Source organism: Lactuca sativa, chromosome 6 (genome assembly GCF_002870075.4).
Source record: "Lactuca sativa cultivar Salinas chromosome 6, Lsat_Salinas_v11, whole genome shotgun sequence".
Lineage (NCBI taxonomy): Eukaryota > Viridiplantae > Streptophyta > Magnoliopsida > Asterales > Asteraceae > Lactuca > Lactuca sativa.
Window position 1 is genome coordinate 45,419,630 of NC_056628.2, and position 24,254 is coordinate 45,443,883.

Genomic DNA, 24,254 nt, shown 5'->3' on the forward strand with positions numbered 1-24,254 from the left:
TTTGCCAACCTCTTGAATGTATGAGATTAACATTTGTTTGAGATGAGCAACAATAGGTTTGTACTTCTGTTCGTCCTTCTGCAACAAGTTGAGCAACATAATCCAGTCGTACGGGTTTAGGCAGGGAAGATCGGCAAGAGTGAATTCACACACCTGACTCGCAACACCTTTAGCAACCTTAAAACGAGCGTTCGGGAAGCTATCAGTTTTGAATGGACCAGTAAGCTTAACAACATTTATCTTCTTTGCACTCTAGGTTTCATATTGTGGCTTCATATGCTTTAGGTAGAACGAGAAGAGCAATTCGTTTGCACCACTATCTATTGGAGGGACATTCGCAACTTTAACAAAGCTATGAAACCTGAAGGCTTTCGGAGTGATTGGAAGATCTGGTTGCGAAGCTTGCGTGTTTTGCAAATCGAAGGACACAACTGGCTCTAACTAATACTGGCTTGGAATTTCCACAGCCTCGCTCATGATTCGCTCCAAAGTCTACACTGGAAACAAAAGCTTTCGGCTTTCCAATGTGACTTGAGCTTCGCATTTAACCCTTTCTTTTTCCTTTGCCTCTCTCACAATCCTATTATGTTCTTCCATTTGAGCTTCACGAGTCTTCATTCTTTTAAGCTCATGCTCATTGGGATCTTCATCTTGGTTGTCATCAATGATTGATTCTTCATTGAGCTATTCGTTTCCTTTCGAATCTGAAGCTACATTATGTTGGATTAATGTCTACGTCCATAACTACAATTGGTAAGACTTGACCCGACCCGGCATGGTCCATTTGGGTTGCATGGCATCGGGATAATTGGATAGACAAGATAAGGAAAAAGGATACTAGTGATTTATATTAATATATTATAAGTTCTAATATATTAATATATAATCAGATTATTTAATTAGTATTGATCAAGAATTAATTTATAATTAATTATGTGATCAAAAGAACTAATTAAATATGGACTCTAAGATATATTTGTGTGATGGGCCAAGTTCATTTAGGTTGGGCTAAGCTTTCATGGATAGTCCATGGAGTGTTTAACCCATGGATCATATGAAATGAAAGGTCATGGGTATTAGGGTTTAACCCTAATCTCCACACTATATAAAGATGTCCTGGGTTGGTGAAATTGGCACTTGTAACGACCCAATTTTCATGACCAAAAATTTCGTTTTAAAAACATTACTTTAGAAAATATTATAACTAAAAACATTGTCTGATCAAATCATAACACAAGTGAACCATGTCAAAAAGCCAATTCATACATTCAATCAAAATATCAGAGTACAAATCCCAGTGAAGCTCGTAAATACGGAAACCGGAGAGTGTGTGTGTGACATGCTGCTACCGCGCCGGCTCCTTTCCCCTAGCTGAGGAGGTACCTGAAACCAAAACTGAAGACTGTAAGCACAAAGCTTAGTGAGTTCCCCCGTCGTACCACATACCATACAAACACGTAACATACATACTGCCAGGCTATTCTGGGGTGCCTGACTACCCGGTACGACCGTTCTGGGGTGCCATCCTACCCGTGTCAAGCCATTCTGGGGTGCTGACTACCCATGTCAAGCTATTCTGGGGTGCTGACTACCCATGTCAAGCCATTCTGGGGTGCTGACTACCCGTCGGTCCTAACAACCGACCACAGGGACTGGTCCCCTCATACTACCTCTATCGCATATAACATAACAAGCCAGCATGCAAGCATATCATCATATACTGTCAGACGTATCTGGGGTGTCTGACTACCCTTCGGTCCTAACAACCGAACTCGACTACTATCACATACAATGTATCATGCTAGCATAGAACATATCAGGTAGTAGTAAACCTAGATGATATCACAAAGACAATCATCTACCATACGTCTCCTACTGGTGGGTCGGCGTTGTGGCCTTAGACCCACCGCTACTGGAAGGTAACTCACCTCGAAGTAGCTGCTGATCTGATCGGAAACTGACTGCCTACTGCTGCTGCTGCTGCTCCGGAAATCCTCCGGCTGCAATTCCCACAATATACCCAATCAAACACTACTCACTGACCTTTGGGTAAAATGACCATTTTACCCCTGACCATGCCTTAAGTCAAAGTCAGAGTCAACTTTCAGTTGACCCGACTCGCCGAGTTGGCTTTCCAACTCGCCGAGTCCCTATCCAAACGACTGCCCTGAATCCCGATCCTACCCGTCGAGTTAGGCGACGACTCGACGGGTTCACCTTCTTAACCAATATTCAAGTCCTTCATCCTACTCGCCGAGTTGTATGAACAACTCGTCGAGTTCATCTTCATCCGATGAACTCTTATGCTAAGACTCGCCGAGTTGTATGAACAACTCGCCGAGTCTGTTCTTGATCTAAGGAGATTGCCTTGAACTCGCCGAGTCAGGGCATTGACTCGCCGAGTACCTCCATAGATGAGTTAAGCTTCCGACCCACTGAGTCACACCTCGTGACTCACTGCTCACTCGACACTACGAAAAGGGAAAAACTCGGAGACTCGCGAACAGACTCGCCGAGTCATATGAACGACTCGCCGAGTCGTTGCCATGCATCCACTAAATACACAGATTTGCTCTATTCCAGTCCATGCCATTCACAGATCTGGACTTCTAGGACACGAATCACACATAAAGTTTCCAACTTTACGTGTGGATATTCACCAATATGGATTTTAGGGCTCAAAATGTCTCAAAAGGGTAGATCTAGGGTGAACAAGCAACATGGGGCCATAAAGCTAACAGATCTGAGCTCCTGGAGCTCAATCTTGCCTACATCTAAGGGCCAATCAGCCTATTACGAAGTAATTTGCACATACAAACTTGGGGTTTGGCTCAAGAATGACTTACATGAAGTAATAAGCATAGAAACAGGGGAAAAACGGGTTATACCTCAAGGAACTGCAGAAAGAGTGCAAAGATGCCTGGATTCCTTTCCTTCCTCTTGATCTACTTCCCCTTCTTCCTCAAAACCTTCAAGAACACACACAATAGCCTCAAACTCTCAAGGAAAAAGCTTAGAACGAGGGTTTGGAGCTTCTGGGGAGAGAATGGGGGCTGGCCTGGGCGGATAAGTCCTTTAAATAGGGTGCAAACCCCTGAAACTTAGGGTTTCATCTAATAGCTGTGACTCGCCGAGTCCAGGATATGGACTCGCCGAGTCGCCAACTTAAACGTGTCCCGGGTCCCGCATCCACTCGGCGAGTCGGACCTATGACTCGCCGAGTCCAAGGCTAAAAGAAAGGAAATACTCAAATAACATTTACGTACCAGGAACCGGGTGCTACAAATCTCCCCCACTTATTTTAGACTTCGTCCTCGAAGTCTGCTGCTCGATCCTGAAACAGCTTGGGATAATGCTCCATCATCTCGTCCACCGGATCCCAAGTCCATTCCGAACCCTTGCGGTGCTGCCACTGCACCTTCACTAGCTCCACTTTCTTGTTCCTCAAATCCTTCGACTTCCTGTCGAGGATTGCGACTGGGCGCTCAATGTAATTCAGACTGTCATCCACTTGAATATCCTCCAAAGGTACTACTGCAAAATCGTCCACTAGGCACTTTCGCAACTGAGAAACATGGAAAGTGCTGTGGATCTGGCTGAGCTCGGCTGGCAGATCCAACCTATACGCTACCTTGCCCACCCGGGCTACGACCCTAAACGGTCCGATGAATCGCGGGCCCAACTTGCCCCGCTTCCTGAATCGAATGACGCCTTTCCAGGGCGACACCTTCAGGAGAACCATATCCCCGACTTGGAACTCCAAATCGGATCGACGCTTGTCGGCATAACTTTTCTGCCGACTCTGAGCAGTCTGAAGCCTGCTCCGGACCTGCTGGATCCTCTCGGTCGTCTTGAGCACCACTTCGGTGCTCCCCATGACCCTCTGGCCAACTTCACCCCAGCATATTGGGGTCCTACACCTCCGACCGTACAACATCTCGAAGGGAGGGCGGTCGATACTCGCGTGATAGCTGTTGTTGTAGGAGAACTTGGCCAGGGGAAGATAGGTATTCCAGCTACCACCGAAGTCTGGCATGCACGCCCGCAACATATCCTCCAGAGTCTGGATGGTCCGCTCGCTCTGCCCATCCGTCTGCGGGTGAAAGGCAGTGCTAAAATGCAGACGAGTGCCCAACTCATCATGGAATCTCTTCCAAAATCTGGAAGTAAAACGCACATCCCTGTCCGAGATCACCGATACTGGCACCCCATGTCGTGCCACAATCTCCCTGATGTAGATGTCGGCCAATTTCTCAGCCGATATGCTCTCCTGAATCGGAATAAAGTGGGCACTCTTGGTCAATCTATCCACGATGACCCAAATCGAATCCACTCCACGTGCGGTCCTGGGAAGCTTCGTGATAAAATCCATTGTGATATCTTCCCATTTCCACAGTGGAACATCCAACGGCTGCATCTTGCCATGCGGTCTCTGATGTTCGGCCTTGACCTTCCTGCAGGTCAAACATCGCTCGACATACCATGCCACATCCCGCTTCATGCAGGGCCACCAATAGTCTAGACGAAGATCCCTATACATCTTCGTCGCCCCGGGATGAATAGAGAATCGGGACTTGTGCGCCTCCTCCAACAAAATCTGGCGCACGCCTCCGTGATACGGCACCCACACCCTACGGTGTAGTGTCAAAAGTCCTCGGCTATCATAATCAAAGGTGGAAACCTGACCCACCACACGCTCGCTCTTCCAATGCTCCTACTTGATAGCCTCCTGTTGAGCCTCCCGAATCTGCTCCAACAGGGGAGTCACCACGGTCATCCTCATGCAAACGTCCCTGATCGGCGCCGCCTTGCGACTAAGCGCATCGGCCACCACATTGGCCTTCCCCGGGTGGTAAAGGATCTCACAATCATAATCCTTCACCACATCCAACCATCGACGCTGCCTCATGTTCAGATTCGGCTGATCCATGAGGTACCTCAAACTCTTGTGATCCGTGTAGATGGTACATCGAACCCCGTAGAGGTAATGTCGCCAAATCTTGAGGGCAAAGACCACCGCCCCCAACTCCAAATCGTGCGTCGAATAGTTCGCCTCGTGAGGCTTGAGCTGCCTCGAAGCGTAGGCAATGACATGCCCCCTCTGCATCAGTACCGCGCCCAACCCAAAAATGGACGCATCACAATAAACCACAAAATCCTCTACGCCCTCTGGCAGGGCTAAGATCGACGCCTCACACAATCTCTGTCTCAGCGTCTCAAATGCAGCCTGCTGCTCGGGTCCCCACCGAAAGACCACGGCTTTCTTCGTCAGCCGCGTCAGGGGTACGACTATCTTGGAGAAATCTTGGATAAATCTCCGATAGTAGCCTGCCAATCCCAGGAAACTCCGAATCTCAGATGGAGACTTCGGAACCTCCCATCTCATCACGGCCTCGACCTTGGCCGGATCGACCAGAATCCCGTTCTAATTGACGAGGTGTCCAAGAAATTGCACCTCGCGCAACCAAAACTCACACTTGGAGAACTTGACATACAAACTCTCCCTCCTCAGGGTCTCTAACACCTCTCTCAGATGCTCCTCATGTTCCTACCGAGTCTTGGAATAAACCAAGATATCATCGATAAAGACTATCACAGACCGGTCCAGCATCGGTCTACATACGCGGTTCATGAGGTCCATGAATGCGGCAGGAGCATTGGTGAGTCCAAACGGCATCACCACGAACTCATAATGACCATAGCACGTCCGAAACGCGGTCTTCTGCATATCCTCCTCCCTGACCCTCATCTGATGATAACCCGAACGCAAATCAATCTTGGAGAACCAAGATGCTCCCTGAAGCTAGTCAAAGAGGTCATCAATCCTCGGAAGCGGGTAACGGTTCTTCACTGTTACCTTGTTCAGCTCCCGATAATCTATACACATCCGATGCGACCCGTCCTTCTTCTTCACAAACAGAATCGGGGCTCCCAGGGCGAACTGCTCGGACGAATAAATCCCTTGTCTAGCAGCTCCTGCAGCTACGTAGACAACTCCTACATCTCGGGAGGAGCCAACCGATACGGTGCCTTGGCTATCGGAGCCGCACTAGGAACAAGGTCAATCCTGAAATCCACCTGTCGCTCCGGAGGTATCCCAGGAAGCTCCTCTGGGAAAACATCTGCAAAGTCTCGGACCACCGGAACCTCGCTCACTGTCGACTTACCCGCCTCCCGGGTATCCATCACATACGCGACATATCCTGCGCATCCCTGCTAAAGGTAGCGCCTAGCCCTCGCTGCTGAACATACAGCGGGTCCACACTGGGGCCTCTCTCCATGAATCACTAACTCTCCCCCACTTGGGGTCCTGACCCGCACTAGCTACTGCGCGCAATCTATCACAGCCCCATTAGGGCTCATCCAATCCATGCCTATAATCACCTTGTTCCCACGCAACGGTATGGGAACCAAATCTACCAAATAGCGCTCCTCGAACAAACGCAGCACGCAATCTCGAAATACCATCGATGCTCGCACCGATCGATCATCAACAATCTCCACCTCCAAAGGGCAATCTAACTCGCCTGATGGCTCATGAAACTTCTTGCTAATCGCAAGGGAAACGAATGATCGGGACGCACCTGAATCAAATAACACCTGAACTGGGAGGCCGTTCACATGGAACGATCCTAATGCATACGTATACATACAGAGCACATATCAATAACATAACATTATAAAAATAAGATAGAGGGAAAGAATCATACCCGTCACCACATCGGGTGCGGCGCGTGCCTCCTCGGTAGTCAGCTGAAATGCTCGGCTCCTCACCACTGGAGCCTCTGACTTGCCCTGCTGGCCATCCGTGATCCGCAGGGTCGCTGGAGCTGGCGCCTTCACCGGCGCTGAAACTATCAACTGGGGGCAATTGGCCTTCTTGTCGCCCCTCTGGTTGCAGTGAAAACACAGCAACTCTGATGTCTGAATAACTGATGCCGGAGCAGTGCAATCCCTGCTGATGTGCCCGGACTTGCCGCACTTGTAGCAGCCTGATGATCCCATCCTGCATGCCCCCTCGTGCGGCCTGCCGCATTTCCTGCAGCGGCTCGGTCCTGACTGGCCTTTCGGCGTACCATTTGATCCCTTGGGCTTCTTCCCCGAAGCCCCTCCTGCCTGTCCCTCCTCCAATTTCCATTTCCGGATGTGCTCCAAATCTATCTCCCTCTCCCTCGCCCTGGCAATCATAGAGTCCAAGGTAGGGCAAGCCGAAAAACTAACATGCTCCCGGATGTCAGCTCGTAGCATATCATGGTAACGAGTCCTCCTCATGTCCTCGTCACCGGCATATTGGGGCACCAACAAAGCCCTCTCCCGGAACTTGGCGGTGATCTCCGCCACAGTCTCCGTCGTCTGTCTCATGTCAAGAAACTCCCTGGCCAGCTGCTGAAGCTCGACCGCCGGCGCAAACTCTGCCCTGAACCTGGTCACAAAGTCCGACCAGGTCATAGCCTCGATAGCTGAGGCTCCCAACGAGTCACCCACTGACTCCCACCAATCCCGGGCTTGGTCCCGTAAACATCCTGCTGCATACCTCACCTTCGACCCCTCGGGGCAGAAGCTAATCAACTGGGCAGACTCGATGTCTGCAATCCATCGCCTGACAGCATTGGGGTCTTTCACCCCATGGAAATCCGGCGCACCACTGCCCCTGAAGTCCTTAAAGGACAGTGTGCGAGATCCCGACTGGCCAGATGCCATGTCGCTCCTGAACGCCCTGAGGCGATCCTCCATCAACTCGATGATCCCTTCCTTGATCGACCCAAAGATAATGGGAGTCGACTCAAGGATACCCCTGGTAATCTCTGACACGATGAACTCGCGTAGTCCCTCATCAACCGGCTTGGAACCTGATCCCGAACCTGACCCCTCTCCTGAACCGCCATCTACCATCGTCGATCGAAGTACCACCATTCTGCAATACATCACAACAATCATTAGTGATACTGATACTCCCTGAGGGATCACATCTACTTACAAGTTCCCTGGTCTTATCTTGGCCATCCTTGGTTCGGGTACGGATCCTCTGCTTTCAGTAGTACGGGCCCATACTACCTTCCACATCTATCCGTACCTTCTTCAAGGAATGCCTCGACTCCACCAGATCCCTTTCACTACTGCTAATTACTGCTATACTCATCCTAGGCTTGCCCTAGGGAAATCTCTAGTTCCACTCTAACCAATCCTCAGCTGCTGCAGGCCTCCTTGTAATGCCAATTAGCCATTACCCGAATACCATCACATGTGACGAGGCTCAGATAATCCTTCGAGTACCCGACTCGTCCCTACAACGGTTGGACTCAAACAAGAGCTGCGCAGTAGGATCAAATCCGACACTCTAAGATTATTCAACCCTGATCACATGTGACGTGACGCATTCGCCTAATGGCTAACTCCCATTATTCAGAGTCCCACGTAGCACGAAGCAAGCAGGATTCAGATAAGGGTAACAATCTCAATTAACTCTATCTACTCTCAGGAATTGAGCTAGCATAAAGTGCTAAGCTCATACTACCAGGCATAACCTAAGCAGGCTATCCTACTTACTGTTTACTCAACGACTAGCATGCAAGTTCCCATACAACTGGAACACATAAAGCAGGCACACAAGGCATCACTCCTAGATCCTTAGTCCTATTCTAGCATGCTGTTCTACAAAAGCTGATAAACATAACATAAACTTGTATGGGTACTTTGGGGATACTTACTTGAGCTCGGCCGGTTGCGCACATCACACACTTTGTTCTTTCTCAAAACTCTTTTCTTAATTTTAGAAAACATTTTCTTTTAGAAAATCTTTTAATCCCTCGATTTGAGTTCAGACACTCCCGAAGGTGTGTCCGAATCCCTCAAACCAGGGCTCTGATACCAACTTGTAACGACCCAATTTTCATGACCAAAAATTTCGTTTTAAAAACATTACTTTAGAAAATATTAAAACTAAAAACATTGTCTGATCAAATCATAACACAAGTGAACCATGTCTAAAAGTCAATTCATACATTCAATCAAAATATCAGAGTACAAATCCCTGTGACGCTCGTAAATGCGGAAACCGGAGAGTGTGTGTGTGACATGCTGCTACCGTGCCGGCTCCTTTCCCCTAGCTGAGGAGGTACCTGAAACAAAAACTGAAGACTGTAAGCACAAAGCTTAGTGAGTTCCCCTGTCGTACCACATACCATACAAACACGTAACATACATACTGCCAGGCTATTCTGGGGTGCCTGACTACCCGGTACGGCCATTCTGGGGTGCCGTCCTACCCGTGTCAAGCCATTCTGGGGTGCTGACTACCCATGTCAAGCCATTCTAGGGTGCTGACTACCCATGTCAAGCCATTCCGGGGTGCTGACTACCCGTCGGTCCTAACAACCGACCACAGGGACTGGTCCCCTCATACTACCTCTATCGCATATAACATAACAAGCCAGCATGCAAACATATCATCATATACTGTCAGACGTATCTGGGGTGTCTGACTACCCTTCGGTCCTAACAACCGAACTCGACTACTATCACATACAACATATCATGCTAGCATATAACATATCAGGTAGTAGTAAACCTAGATGATATCACAAAGACAATCATCTACCATACGTCTCCTACTGGTGGGTCGGCGTTGTGGCCTTAGACCCACCGCTACTGGAAGGTAACTCACCTCGAAGTAGCTGCTGATCTGATCGGAAACTGACTGCCTACTGCTGCTGCTGCTCCGGAAATCCTCCGGCTGCAATTCCCATAATATACCCAATCAAACACTGCTAACTGACCTTTGGGTAAAATGACCATTTTACCCCTGACCATGCCCTAAGTCAAAGTCAGAGTCAACTTTCAGTTGACCCGACTCGCCGAGTTGGCTTTCCAACTCGCCGAGTCCCTATCCAAACGACTGCCTTGAATCCCGATCCTACCCGTCGAGTTAGGCGACGACTCGACGGGTTCACCTTCTTAACCAATATTCAAGTCCTTCATCCTACTCGTCGAGTTGTATGAACAACTCGTCGAGTTCATCTTCATCCGATGAACTCTTATGCTAAGACTCGCCGAGTTGTATGAACAACTCGCCGAGTCTGTTCTTGATCTAAGGAGATTGCCTTGAACTCGCCGAGTCAGGGCATTGACTCGCCGAGTACCTCCATAGATGAGTTAAGCTTCCGACCCACTAAGTCACACCCCGTGACTCACTGCTCACTCGCCACTACGAAAAGGGGACAAACTCGGAGACTCGCGAACAGACTCGCCGAGACATATGAACGACTCGCCGAGTCGTTGCCATGCATCCACTAAATACACAAATTTGCTCGATTCTAGTCCATGCCATTCACAGATTTGGACTTCTAGGACACGAATCACACGTAAAGTTTCCAACTTTACGTGTGGATATTCACCAATATGGATTTTAGGGCTCAAAATGTCTCAAAAGGGTAGATCTAGGGTGAACAAGCAACATGGGGCCATAAAGCTTATAGATCTGAGCTCCTGGAGCTCAATCTTGCCTAAATCTAAGGGCCAATCAGCCTATTACGAAGTAATTTGCACATACAAACTTGGGGTTTGGCTTAAGAATGACTTACATGAAGTAATAAGCATAGAAACAGGAGGAAAACGGGTTATACCTCAAGGAACTGCTGAAAGAGTGCAAAGATGCCTGGATTCCTTTCCTTCCTCTTGATCTACTTCCCCTTCTTCCTCAAAACCTTCAATAACACACACAATAGCCTCAAACTCTCAAGGAACAAGCTTAGAACGAGGGTTTGGAGCTTCTGGGGAGAGAATGGGGGCTGGCCTGGGCGGATAAGTCCTTTAAATAGGGGTGCAAACCCCTGAAACTTAGGGTTTCATCCAACAGCTGTGACTCGCCGAGTCCAGGATATGGACTCGCCGAGTCGCCAACTTAAACGTGTCCCGGGTCCCGCATCCACTCGACGAGTCGGACCTATGACTCGCCGAGTCCAAGGCTAAAAGAGAGGAAATACTCAAATAACATTTATGTCTTACCATTAGTAGGCCTCATTCACGAAGTCGGTCTATAAGGGGTGTATAAGGTTGTTGCCTATAAAATGGCAACTTAATGGGTATCCACTCTCACTCACCGCTTCCTTGACTGGTGGAGGTTCGTTAGCCGAACGGGTAGGACAAGGACTATAATTCTCCCTTCATTAAAAGTATAATGATAAATACTAAGTAACTAAACACTTACAAATTCCCAATCTTAGTTACTTAGGAAAATGTGAAATGGTGCTAACCCATGAAATTACACTTTGCACCTTTGTTAAGTCGTTAGTGGAGCGTGTATAGTGAACCGGCACACTAACATGGGACTGACAATGTGTGGCAAAGGGTGACTTAAGTTTTATCATAGATCGGTGGAGCGTGTGTGGTTAACCAGCACATCGATTAGGTGATAACATTAAGGGTACCAAGTCAATTTGCATGGTTATTCACACCTTGTTTGTGATCCTCGGCATCCCAGTCACAAACTTGAGAGGGCACACTCGAGATTCAAACATACCATTGAAAGTTCAATGTATCTCAAAAGATATAGGAGTTTCAAATTCAATTAAAATTTCATTATATTTCATTTTTCATGGTGGAAATTGGTAAATCGTCATTTACCTACCTTCAACTATTTTATAGCTTGGATTACGGCATCCCTCTTCCAGTTATAAATAGGTTGTTGGGTCCTAGCCTTAATATTTCATATTGGGTGTTATATTAAGGACTTTAAATCAACTAAACTTGAATATCTCCCAAAAAATGTCTAGTTCAGACATCTATGATCTTCCCAAATCTCTTGGAACTTCACTTCCTCCACCTCCTCCAATTATTCTCCCTAACCCACAAGTTCAAGGTCACTCAAGCCCTATTGGCAAGGCAAGTTCTAGGTGTGATCACATCTTGGAGATGATGTCACATATTGACAAGCTGAGAGAGTTGGGTGTCAAAGTCCTGAGAAAGTTAGTGGTTCAATCACTTTCTAAGTCACATAGTGAGTTCCTTTGGGACTCCTATGAAACAGACTATGACAAGACCCTTAATGATCTTATCTATTTGCTTGGTACTGCTAAATCAACAATGATTTTGAAGGCTATTAAAGAAAATTTGATTAGAAGATCGACTTCCCAAAACTTTATGGACATTGACAATGATGATACTGGAAATCTAGAAAAAGCATTCTCTTCCCAATGGAAACGGATCGGCCATAGTCAACTCGGTTGCTCAAATGGTAAAGAGAAATGCTATGTCTGTGGTAGTCCCATGTACCATTACCAAAGGGTCCATTTGTTAAAATTGCAAAAAGAAGGGGCACTGTTTGTGAAGCTGCCAAATTTACCTAAGGATGTTAAAGTTAATAAGTTTGACTCTACTTCAGGTAAAGTCCATTGTCTAACTCTGTTAAGCTCCTATTTGGAGATTCTTATTACATAATGTGACTGAGTCACGTGGTGATGTTATAAGAATCAAAGAAAAGAGAGAAAGCTTAAAGGAAGTATATGTTGCTTCTGAACGCAAAGATGGACTTCGATCGCATCAGAATTTTGAAGCTGTTACTTAGGAGTTATGACACATTACTTAGGAATATATAACAACAAGGTTTTCATATGGATTGTAAGGATAAGTTTTTCTGCAAAGTTTTTAAAATAAAAGGAAATTTTTGATTTTATTTATTTTAAGTATCCTTATAATGGCATTTGTGAAAAAATTGTTGTTTATATGATTCCCTTGCTAGTAATATAGGAAAATGGTTTTCATTCTTTCATTTGTGGTAGTGTCTAAATTTACCAAATAAAGAAAGTTTCTCATCACCCAAGTTTCAATTGGACCGAAACTTGGAATCATGCAAGTTGTATAGTATGATGAATGAGAACTTTCAAGCATTGAAAAATTAAGACTAATTACTTGTTCACATGGATGTGTGAGTCAAGTAAAGGACTAAGGAATCGTGTACACATTCTTGTGCACTGATCAAGCCCACCACAAATGTAACTTGAGTGACACATCTTAAAGAAGGTTTATTCACTAGTGAAATGTAAGAGTAAAAGGTTTTCTACTCTTGTACATTTGAATTTGGTAAGTTGTGATGTTTTGGATAAAACAGAGACCAACTTAGGCCAATTGTGTTAAGTGTTTGTCTTGATTAGAATCCACACTATCTCTTGAATATTTGGCAAGAAAGTCTTATAGGTCAAGGAGATAGTGGGAGTCTAAAAGATTCTTAAAGGGTTTCAAGAATTAATCAAGAATAAAACCTGTATTTCATCACTAGCACACAACTAGAGTTTATAACCTATCGTGTTGACATTTCTTTTCCCATTCCAGTTAAGTTGGCTATATATATTTGAGTTCTACATGTTCTCAATTGTTTGCATAACTACTTGGAAGCAATGATAGGCCCTTGTGCTGCCAGGTGGCAAGAGGTTAAGATTGCACAAGTTCAATCCATATGAGTTAGGATTTCTCACTAACCTAGTTTTGTGATTATGGTTTGACACATTCACATGGATAAGAACACATACACAATAAATTCTAAGTGTCATAAGGTTTCTCTCCGATTCATGAAATTGATGGTGAGGAAATTCTTTCACTAAGTAGATTTTAAGTAGAAAGCAATTGTGATATTGGCAGTTCTCAAAGTCGTTAGTGGAGCGTGTGTGGTTAACCGGCACACTAACATGGACTTATGAGAAATGGCAAAGGTCTAAACAATTGAGACTATGATTACGACATCCCTTTTCATAGTTCTGAAATTGTTTAGACACACTTGTGAGCTATCTAAGATAAGGTGTATAATTTTGATAAAGTCTTATCAAAGCAATCTAGTATCAGAAATCTTAACTTTGGTAAGAATGTCAACAAAGTATTGACTTCTAGAGGTCCAGTTGTTTTCTGGATACATGTCAAAGCTAGTGGAAGCATAAGTGTTATGCTAATATTCATCATGTTATTAGGAGCATGATAATTATGATAAGTATTGCAAGTTAGCAATGTTAATTATACAAAACAAAAGTTTCAATTTGTGAGGTTGCAGGGGTTGAAAAAGTTGTTTTGCTATAATTAAGGGAGAGGAAATTATACTTCATTTCAATTCTAAAAATCTTAGATTGAGTTTATAATCATTCTAAAGAGCTTATATTGAGATTTTAATCACCTTTAGTCAAGAATATATATACGAATTACATGTTTGATTGGTTCAATTTAAGAAAATTCTCTATATTGAGTTCTCAAAATTCAATTATGATTACGACATCCCTTTTCATAGTCAAATTTTGAGAATATGGCAAACAAAAAATTATTATGGCAAAAGACTGGTCTAGAACCATGTCTTTATGTGAAACATCATGAATCGTGGCCCATTTACTTTGGGTACAAGATCAATTACATATGCTATAATATTTATTCTTTCTGAATTTTCCAAATTCCTTTGGGCATTAAGGAGGAAAATGTCTAGAATTAGATATGACTAAAGTGATTAAGCAATTGTCAAGGACAATCTAAGGTTTACCAAAGATTGGTTGCTCAAGGACTGTGGGAAGTATACTGTTAATATTGGAAGGACCATATTGACATAGTCTGAAAAGAGGCAACTCTTATTCAAAAGTGGTAGTCAAAATGGGAATATAGAGTTGTCTTCATAGGTGGAAGCAATCTGTGTAAGGTTAAAGAAACTTAATGCAAGAAGCATGTTCAAAGCAATGCGCTTTGAATCTGAGACATCGTTTCCATAGAATTGCTCTCCATTGGGATACTCTGTAATGATTATTGCCAAGTCTTTGTGGCTTTGTGCATAATCATTACAAGAGGAACAGTGCTTATAAGTTTAAAATCTAAACAAATTTTGATAAATGTTAGGAATTCTTGCATTTACCACAAGGATTATTGAGATTATGTTCAATTGATCTAGTTCACAAAGAAAAGGATTATAGACAAGCATAGAGTTCATACTTGGTGTATGGCAAACCTATTGTTTAGAAAACATAGTGTACATGCTTGGAGCATGGGACACCTAGTATTTTAATTCAAGTATAAAGTTGATAAAACCGAAACAATGAATAATGAGTAATCAGTATGGTGATAAATAGAAAGTGTTTTATTTATATTCATAGGTTTTGATACCATATTAGATTCATTTATTGTTGTGTTTCACTTTGAATGTTTTGACTTCCATAATAACTAGGTTATTCTTACAGAATGACTAAGTTATTCAAACCATCCACAGTCAGTCATATGTTGGAAGTAGATATGAATCAAGACTGTCATGGGTTGTCTTGTAGAGGTCCAAGTTTGTGGACAAAGTTGTGCTACAACACTCATGAGTGCTCATAAGTTCTGAGTATTGGATTCAACCCGCGCTCATTTGAATCACTTCATGGATTTTATCACGAGTGATCATGAGATGATAATATCTAATATTCTTCAAACCTAGAGATATGAGTTGTTACTATGAGTTGGTTGTACATTGATTGCACGAAAACGCATTCGGTAACTCAATATTATAAAACGTGCCTTTGTGTGTGATTCAACATGTAGTAGAACAAGCTGTATGAGTTGAAGTTTATCCATTCCTTTTACCTTCGGGATAAAAGCGATATTTGTGGTCCCCTCGATGATTTAATGATGATACATGTGAGAGCTTGGCCAAGCCAGGACTGATTTGATTTGTTCAATCAGTCAGTCGTCATGAATCGGAAATCGGGAAACAACAAATGGACAAAGAGAATGATTTATAATCCATGTCTCAATCCATATGATATCTAGAATAGAGGAATATATGATCCCTTATCTAATAGACAAGTCATTGACAAAGGTCATAGTTCATCGGCAAGGTCAGAGTTCGAAAGAAGATTTTGAGAGCTACGATTGCTCGTCGGGGTTTGAAGTCATACTCAATATTAGTTTTAGACTTATCCAAGTGGGAGACTGTTGGATTAATGTCTAAGTCCATAACTATAATTGCTAAGACTTGACCCGACCCGACATGGTCCATTTGGGTTGCATGGCATCAGGATAATTGGATAGACAAGATGAGGAAAAAGGATACTATTGATTTATATTAATATATTATAAGTTCTAATATATTAATATATAATCCTATTATTTAATGAGTATTGATCAAGAATTAATTTATAATTAATTAAGTGATCAAATGGAACTAATTAAATGTGGACTCTAAGATATATCTGTGTGATGGGCCAAGTTCATTTAGGTTGGGCTAAGCTTTCATGGATAGTCCATGGAGTGTTTAACCCGTGGATCATATGAAATGAAAGGTCATGGGTATTAGGGTTTAACCCTAATCTCCACACTATATAAAGATGTCCTTGGTTGGTGAAATTGGCACTAGTGTGTGTACACAAAAGGGCAAGGCCGATTTCACTAGAGAGAACCAAAGTATCCTTATTCTCAAGGTTATTCCAAGTGTTCATGGTGTTGTGTGAACCATTTGAGGTATCACACTTGGGGCACTAGGCACTAAAGCTTCATGAAGACAAGTTACATAAAAAAAGGTAAGTATTCTATCTATTATATTACCCAAGTATATGATATTTGTATGCTAGTATAGGGTAATATCGTGGAAACTTCATATTTGCATGTATAATAGAGAAAACATAGATCCAAGGTATTTAGGGTTGTATGTACACCATAGGATGTTGTAGTATACTAAAACCGAACATATTATCCTTCGGTTCGTTATCTTTCTTTGTCTTCACTGTTGACTTGTGGTTTTCCTTCTTAGATTGCTTCACATTTTCTCCCCTTTGTTTCAGAATGGAGCTCGACTCCGAAACACCTTCCAACTGGTTGAGCATAGCGAACACTAGGCGAAGCTTTTTAGCCAAATGCTTTTTGACAGTAGTCGTGATCATAGAGTCACGAGTCTCGATTATGTCAGATAGCAAGGTGTTCACGTCTGCCACACAACTCTTTACTACAGCCCTTTTGGACAAGAGTTCATTCATCTGCTTCTCAACATTCTCAAGCTTGATAGTAAACACTTTTACTTTTTTTGTCTTCACTACAAGAGCATCCATTATGTTGATTTCTGTGGCCAAGTCATCTTGAAGCTTTTGAATTTTTGATGAAATGGAGGTGTTGAGCTCAGAGGTGTCAACTTGGAGGCCAATGTGAACTTCTTCGAGCTTTGCCTTCTCTATGCGAAGAGTGGATCTAAGACTGGAAATTACTTCAGTTGCCTTCACAGTGTTTGACTCAAATGAGCTCTGAAAAGTGCTCATGAATGAACGAGAATTTGTAATTAGTTTATTGACTTTTTCGGTCGTTTCTTTGCAAACTGAACCTAAAGCATCCACAACTTTATTCATCTTCTCAAGATTGGTTGAGTGTTCTTTGGTGAGAGTCTGAAGGAAAGACTTGATTGTGGCCTGGGAATAATCATCGCCGGTTGAGGTTTTGGAGGATTATAGTAGCGAATCCAGTTTCTCGTTAATTGCCTTGAGTTGCCCTTTTGTGACTGGAGCATCATCATCACTCTCAGTACTAATGTTGAAGGTAATATAAGTGAAGCCTCCAAAGTCATCTTCTTCATCACAAAAAATTGTATCTGGGTCGTCCTGGCGAAGAGGTGAGATTGGTTGTCTAGAATGACTAACTGTGAAACCTGAAGCACCTGCCCCCACATCAGATGCATTGACAAAAACTGGAGATTCACCAGTGGTGGTGGTGGTTGTAGTGGTTGTTGAATCTGTGAAAAGTGGGGTTTGGGTCTACGAAACACACATGGAAATCGGTGGGCATGGAGAAATGGTTATCGGAGTAGAGACAGTAGAGGTGGGTGAAGGAACCGAAAAAATCCTAGAATAAATAGTATGTGATACAAACAGAGGTAGGAGTCTCAAAAGTTACCTCTGGATTCGTAGTTGCAGGATCCGAACCCTTTGGTTGATATGTAGCATCAACATCATTTTCGTTGTGAACCTCTTCCTGAACAGGAAACTCTGAAACCGTGTGTGACTGCGAGTCTTCTTGGTCACTCAGTGTTGGAGCTCATGGCCTACAAGCTGCTTTCTTGACCTTCTTCTTTTTAGGAGCTGGAGGAGGTTTAGATGGAACTACTTTCGCACCTCTTTTATTTCCTCCTTTCTTAGGTTTGTCATCCTTGTCAAGGATCTTTTGGAATTAATCAGTGATTGGGTGAAAACCTAAGACTGGTAGGTTGCGATAGGCTCGTAGCACTTCGCTTGCAGCTGGAATATCGCGAAGCATAGATTCTGGGATGGAACCGATAAAGGAAAATTTTGAAGTATTTGCAAGAATGATGTTGTTGGTGTGGGAGATTTGAATTGCATCCATACAAGAGTCTTAAAAAACGGGGATGTTAAGCTTGTTAATCGCCTGTTGAACCACAATGGTCTAGAAATGAGCACAGGAAATTTCACCATCTCGTGTAGTGGAGAGGGTACTTTGGACCAATTGAGCTCAAAGCAGTGAGCCATAATCAAGATTGATGCAATAATAGATATCATACATCATCGTCATGAAGAGTTTGCTGGCACAGTTGGAGCCAGTGACCCTCTTTGGGCCAACTGTTATGCAATTGAGGGGGTCTCTGATGAAGCTGCCATGGAAGCTTGAAGAAGACGATGATGAATAGTAGAGGGTATAATTGTCGGGAGGATTTGTATTGCCTTTTGAATTTGGTAAGTAATTATCGAATAGACAAAATCCTTATATATCGTATAGTAAGTGAGAGAAAACTGGTGGTTGGTTGCTTTGATTACTAAAAAGTTGCCTAAAAAGGCGTGAAAGATAGTTGTAACATGCATCAGGCGGCGCCAAATCAGCGTCTGTTCAAATTCACGCGCCCAAATCTTATCCTTTAAGATGTCGTTTCAGTTACTCCTTTTCGCAGATGATTCAGCTATAAACTTTCACAATTAATAGCCATCAATAATCCTGTGAAATTGAAAGTAGTCATGAGTACCACGAACCAGACTTTGGAAAATCACAAGGATGTTTGTGTAAGAGTGTAGCAAAGATAAAGAAATAAATCAACATTATACTAAGAGATTCTAGTGATGTCTATTAAGACATCAAGTAGATGGTTCCCGAGCAATGATCTCTTCCTTCACAGTCAAGAGAGACTTTGAAGTGTCTATGTCGTTTCCCGTTGAATTACGATTATCTGTTTGTTGAGAAATTGTGAAAGACATCTTTTCATTGCTTTATCTTCAACCAAACTACGAAACTTGACATAAGTCTGAACCTTCTGATGAAGTACTTGTCAGACTAGTGTAGCCATAAGAACAAGTATGCTTTGGAATTATTTTAAATGACTAGGATAAGTATAGAAATCACAAGAAAAATTAAAAAATGGATCTATTGGGAAGAAACGTCTTAGGACTAGAACGTCTCATTAAGATAACACAAAAAGGAAAAGGGATTTCGAGGTACTGACCACGAAGGTGGACATTTATTTATTCCATGGTGAATAAGCTAGAACAGTTAAATCATTCACCTTCAATTCGTAAAAGTGTGTTGGATTTTGGGTTTCACTCAATTCGTGGTAATGTCGAATTTAAGATCATAAACACAGAATTTGTTGTAACCATAAAACTCAGTGGTAATATTTGAGAGTCTCAAGGGTAACATTTATGAATGCGAAAGTGATGGAGAAATGGTAAGAGGTGGTTCCAAAGAAATAGTGTACCTCTGTTATGCGAAAGTGACCAAGCAATTAACTCTTAACTCAAAGTGAGAAGTGTAAGGTAACTCATGACTTATGTGAATAAACAACCAACTTGGGAAGAAATGATTGGTGTTATCAAATCATTAAGGCTTTAACATAGAGTCTTTGAGGCTTCGGACTACATGCAGCAGCATGCTTCTAGGGACACTTAGCTAGGGCATAGATTAGAAAATTTATACCTGCCCCATCATTCGTAATTGAGATCACCAATATATTTGCTTTCAAACCTGCTCAATTATCTAATATTTTTGGTATTTTTTATTACTTTACAAAAAGAAATAAATGATGAAATTAAAGAAAATATTTTTGTATTTTTGAAAAATAAATAAAAACAGAAAGAAATAAAATATTTTTGGATTTTCAATATTCTGAAAAAGAAATAATAAAAGAAATAAAAAAAGAATAAAACAATTTTCGATTTTCGATTTTTTGTATAAGAAATAAAAACAGAAATAAAGAAAATGTACAAAGGATATATGAAGTTCCTAACCACGAATGAACAGTAGATTACTAGTCACCACAAACATTCGCACCGATTCGCAGCGTGAACAATTGACTACGACTTACTATGAGCGTTCGCACCAACTCACAGTGTGAATAGTGGACTGCATGTCACTGCAAGCGTTCACACCAACTCGCAGATCTACCAAAACTTTATGACTGCGAAGGTGGTTTCGGAACAGATTCATCCTCTATCATTGCTAAGCCTTGAAGAATAAGATTAAAGTTTTGCTTAGGCAAGGCTTTCATGAAGATGTCGGCTAGCTGATCAACATATCTAACAAAGTGTATCTCGACATTTCCATCTTCCACGTGATCTTTGATGAAGTAATACCTCAGCGCGATGTGTTTGGTCTTTGAATGTTGCACTGGGTTGTGACAAATGCGAATGGCGCTCTCAGAATCGCAATACAAAGGAATTCGCATCATATACCATAGTCACGAAGCTGAATTTGAATCCAGATTACTTGTGAAGTACAAGAGGCAGCGGGTATGTACGCTGCTTCAGCAGTTGATAGGGAGACATAAGTTTGCTTTTTAGATTGCCAACTTACAACTTTGCCATCAAGGAATTGACATCCTCCCGCTGTACTCTTTCGATCTAAACCGCAACCTCCTAGATCAGCATCCGAAAACGCTTGTACAAAGAAACCTAAACTTGAAGGGTACCATATTCCTAGTGAGCATGTTCGTTTGAGATGCCTGAAGATATTCTTGACAACAGTCATGTGGGGTTTGCGGGGATTCGCTTGAAACCTGTCACAATAGCAAACAAAAAACATGATATATGGATGACTAGCAGTCAGATACATCAATGAACCTATCATTTAACAATAGAATGTCATATCAACAACGGGCTTGTCCAGAGACGGTGTTAGTTTCGTTCCAAATGTCATTGGAACCTTCACCTTTGAATCTCCCACCATTCCAAACTTAGAGATTAAGATATTTTTAAAAGCCTCCTGATTGATAAAGATACCTTCTTGATTCTGTCTTATATTCAAACCAAGGAAAAAGTTAATCGGACCAATGAAGCTCATTGCAAATTTAGTTTCCACCAACTTTCGGAACTCAGTATTTAAGTTGGGGTTAGTTGATCTAAAGATGATGTCATCAATGTAAATTTGGACGATCATCAAGTGGTCGTCATCTTTCTTGCGAAAGAAGGTTGGGTCGACCAATGCTTGTTTAAATTTAGCCTATTTTAAAAAGCGAGTAAGAGTTTTGTACCAGGCTCTTGGAGCTTGCTTTAGACCGTAGATTGCTTTGTCCAGAATGTAATAATGGTTCAGATATTTTTCGTTTATGAAACCTGGTGGTTCTTCCACATACACTGTTTCTCCTAGTTCCCCGTTTAGAAAGGCACACTTTACATCCATCTGATATACTTCAAAGTTCATGTGTACGACATATGCCAGAAAGATGCAAACAGATTCCAACCTTGAAACTGGTGCCAAGGTTTCTTCGGAGTCAATGCCTTCTTCCTGAAAATAACCCTTAACAGCAAGTCACACATTGTTCCTTATCACATTTCCCTCTTTATCCAGGTTGTTTTGAAAAACCTTTTTTAGACCAACAACGGATGCATCCTTTAGAGTAGGAATCAGTCTAAAGACATTGTTTTCCTCAAATTCATTGAGCTCCTCTTGAATTGCTTGCACCCAATAAGAGTGATCAAGAGTAATTTGAACATTTTTAGGTTCAGTTTTGGAGAGAAATGAGTCGAACATGCAATATGCCACTTTAGAGAATAATGCAGTCCGCTTCGCCTTTTGTTGAGCTCTCGCAAGAACTCCTGAAGACGAATCTTCTATTACTTGAGTTTTTGGATGATCTCTGGTCTATTTGGTCAATGGAGGGTAATTAGGATAATATGGTGGATCCAATTCAACATTCACTTCTTCAAACTCTAACTGCACATCCGAATCATCATTCGTATTTTCATTCTCCCCCTCGAATGATGTATGTTCTTCTTCATTCGGAGTGGAACCCTCCCCCTGGAGTGATGGTTCAATGCTGATTTCAGGGGTTTCATTCTCCCCCTGAACATATGTATGAGGTGAGGAGGTTGATATGAAACCTTCCCCTTGTATTGCAGCATTCGTACCTGTTGATTGAGACTAAGTTTCTAAGTCTTTCGGAGTGTGGTGCTCGTGTTCCATATCTTTCGCAGAATCGTCAATGATTTTCTTCAGTCCGTCTTCCTTGTTGTTTGTTGCTTTGGATTCAAAGGAGATTTCATTTTCTTGCTCATCGAATAAGTTAATGAACTCCTCGTAGAGATTGGAGAGTGGAATGGTAGGTGGATTCAGCTTGGGAAAGATCTCCTGTGATGGACTGTCATTCTTCTGAAACTTCTTCAAGTAATTGTCATTGAAAGTGATATAGTAGATTTCTTCTATATTTTTGGACATTTTTTTGAGAACCCTATATGCTTTAGAAGTCAAAGAATACCCCAAGAAAATACCTTCGTTAGCCTTCACATCGAATTTGTTCCTTTGCTCCTTAGAATTAAAGATAAAGCACTTGGAACCAAACACATGGAAAAAATTGACATTAGTTATGAGATTATTGATGATCTCATAGGGAGTGGCAAATAATCTCTTATTGAGGATTGATCGATTTTGGGTAAAGCAGACAGTTCCTATATCGCATCCACCCAAAAGTAAAGTGACAGATTCGCGAATGACAGCATGGTTCTCATAGTTTCACACAACGAGCGGTTTTGTCTTTCAACGACCCCATTTTGGTTAGGATATAAGGAGCCAAAAATTTGTGAGATACTCCTTTCGCAGTCATAAAGTCTTCAAACACTTGGTTCTTGAATTCCAAACCGTTATCACTGCGAATGTTACGAACCAATGCTTAAGAAAATGCACATTGGTAAATCTAGAAAAATCATCAACAATTACGAGTATATATTTGTTACCACCAATGCTTTCAATAGCAGAAGGACCACAAAGATCGATATGCAAAAGTTCAAGTGGTTCTATGAATTTTGTCTTCTCAATTGTTGGATGACTCTTCCTGCTCTGTTTCCTCATTTTGAAGGCCTCACAAATATGTATTTTATCAAACTTGAAGAGAGGAAGCCCTCGCACATGATCACCAAGAACAAGCTTGTTGATGTCTTTGAAATTGAGATGTGAGAGTCTCCAGTGCCACAACCAGCTATCATCAATAGAAGCTTTCGTAAGTAATCAGATGGCAGGCTTCCCTTTGATAGGGTTCAGATTGAGTGGATACATCTTGCCTTTGCGTTTTGAATTTAGGTGCACTTTTTTGGTCTCCTGTTTGATGATCTCTGATCTCTCATCGTCAAACAAAACTTTTAATCCTATACCAACCACTAGCTGCAAAACACTTATGAGGTTGTGTGGTAAGCCTTCTACGTATGCAACCTTACGAATTCGAAACTCCCCATTACTAATCATACTATAAACCTTGATTTCTCCAAGTGAGTTGTTGTCATGCTTCACTTTTCCACCATCTTTTAACGCTCTAAACTCTCTCAGTTCGTCCTTTCTTCCGTTCATGTGACGCGAGCAGCCACTATCTATATATTATTCGGAGTCAAACTGCTAGTCACGAATCACCTGCTAGAATCAAAGAGATTTAGGATCCCAAAGTTGTTTGGGTCCACATGATGCTTTCACAGGAAAAGTAATAGCAACATCAACTAAATAAGATCTTTTAACTAAGGTGGTGCTATCTTTCCTTTTTATTTGAAAAACAGTGATCCTATTATCTTTTAGGTTCTTATCCTTTGTGGATATTTTCCTTTGCTTATTTTGGATTTGTTGTTTGACAACATTATTTTACACTTTCTTTGGGTTAGTTTTGGACCTATTGAGAGGAACTTTAGGCTACAAAACTATCTTTCCTTTGCCTTTAACATCTTGCGATGTCTTGGCTGAATATGAAACATTCGTGTTAGGAGAGAAGTGAGACTTTGTTTTTTCCATAGGTTTCGCAAGATTTGAAAAGGATGGTTTTTGAAAAACTTTTTCATTCGAAACCTATGGAGACTGAGACTAAGTTT

At 42.3% G+C, this 24,254-nt stretch overlaps 1 protein-coding gene across 1 annotated transcript in view; it reads right to left on the reverse strand.

The window, feature by feature from the left end:
- Positions 1-17,327, reverse strand: part of LOC128126781 (uncharacterized) — a 42,214-nt gene extending 24,887 nt beyond the window's left edge. Inside the window, exon 1 of the mRNA XM_052764895.1 lies at positions 16,673-17,327. Within this exon, the coding sequence (XP_052620855.1) occupies positions 16,673-17,327 (655 nt within the window). The remainder of the gene's footprint in view (positions 1-16,672) is intronic.
- Positions 17,328-24,254: the final 6,927 nt, after the last annotated feature.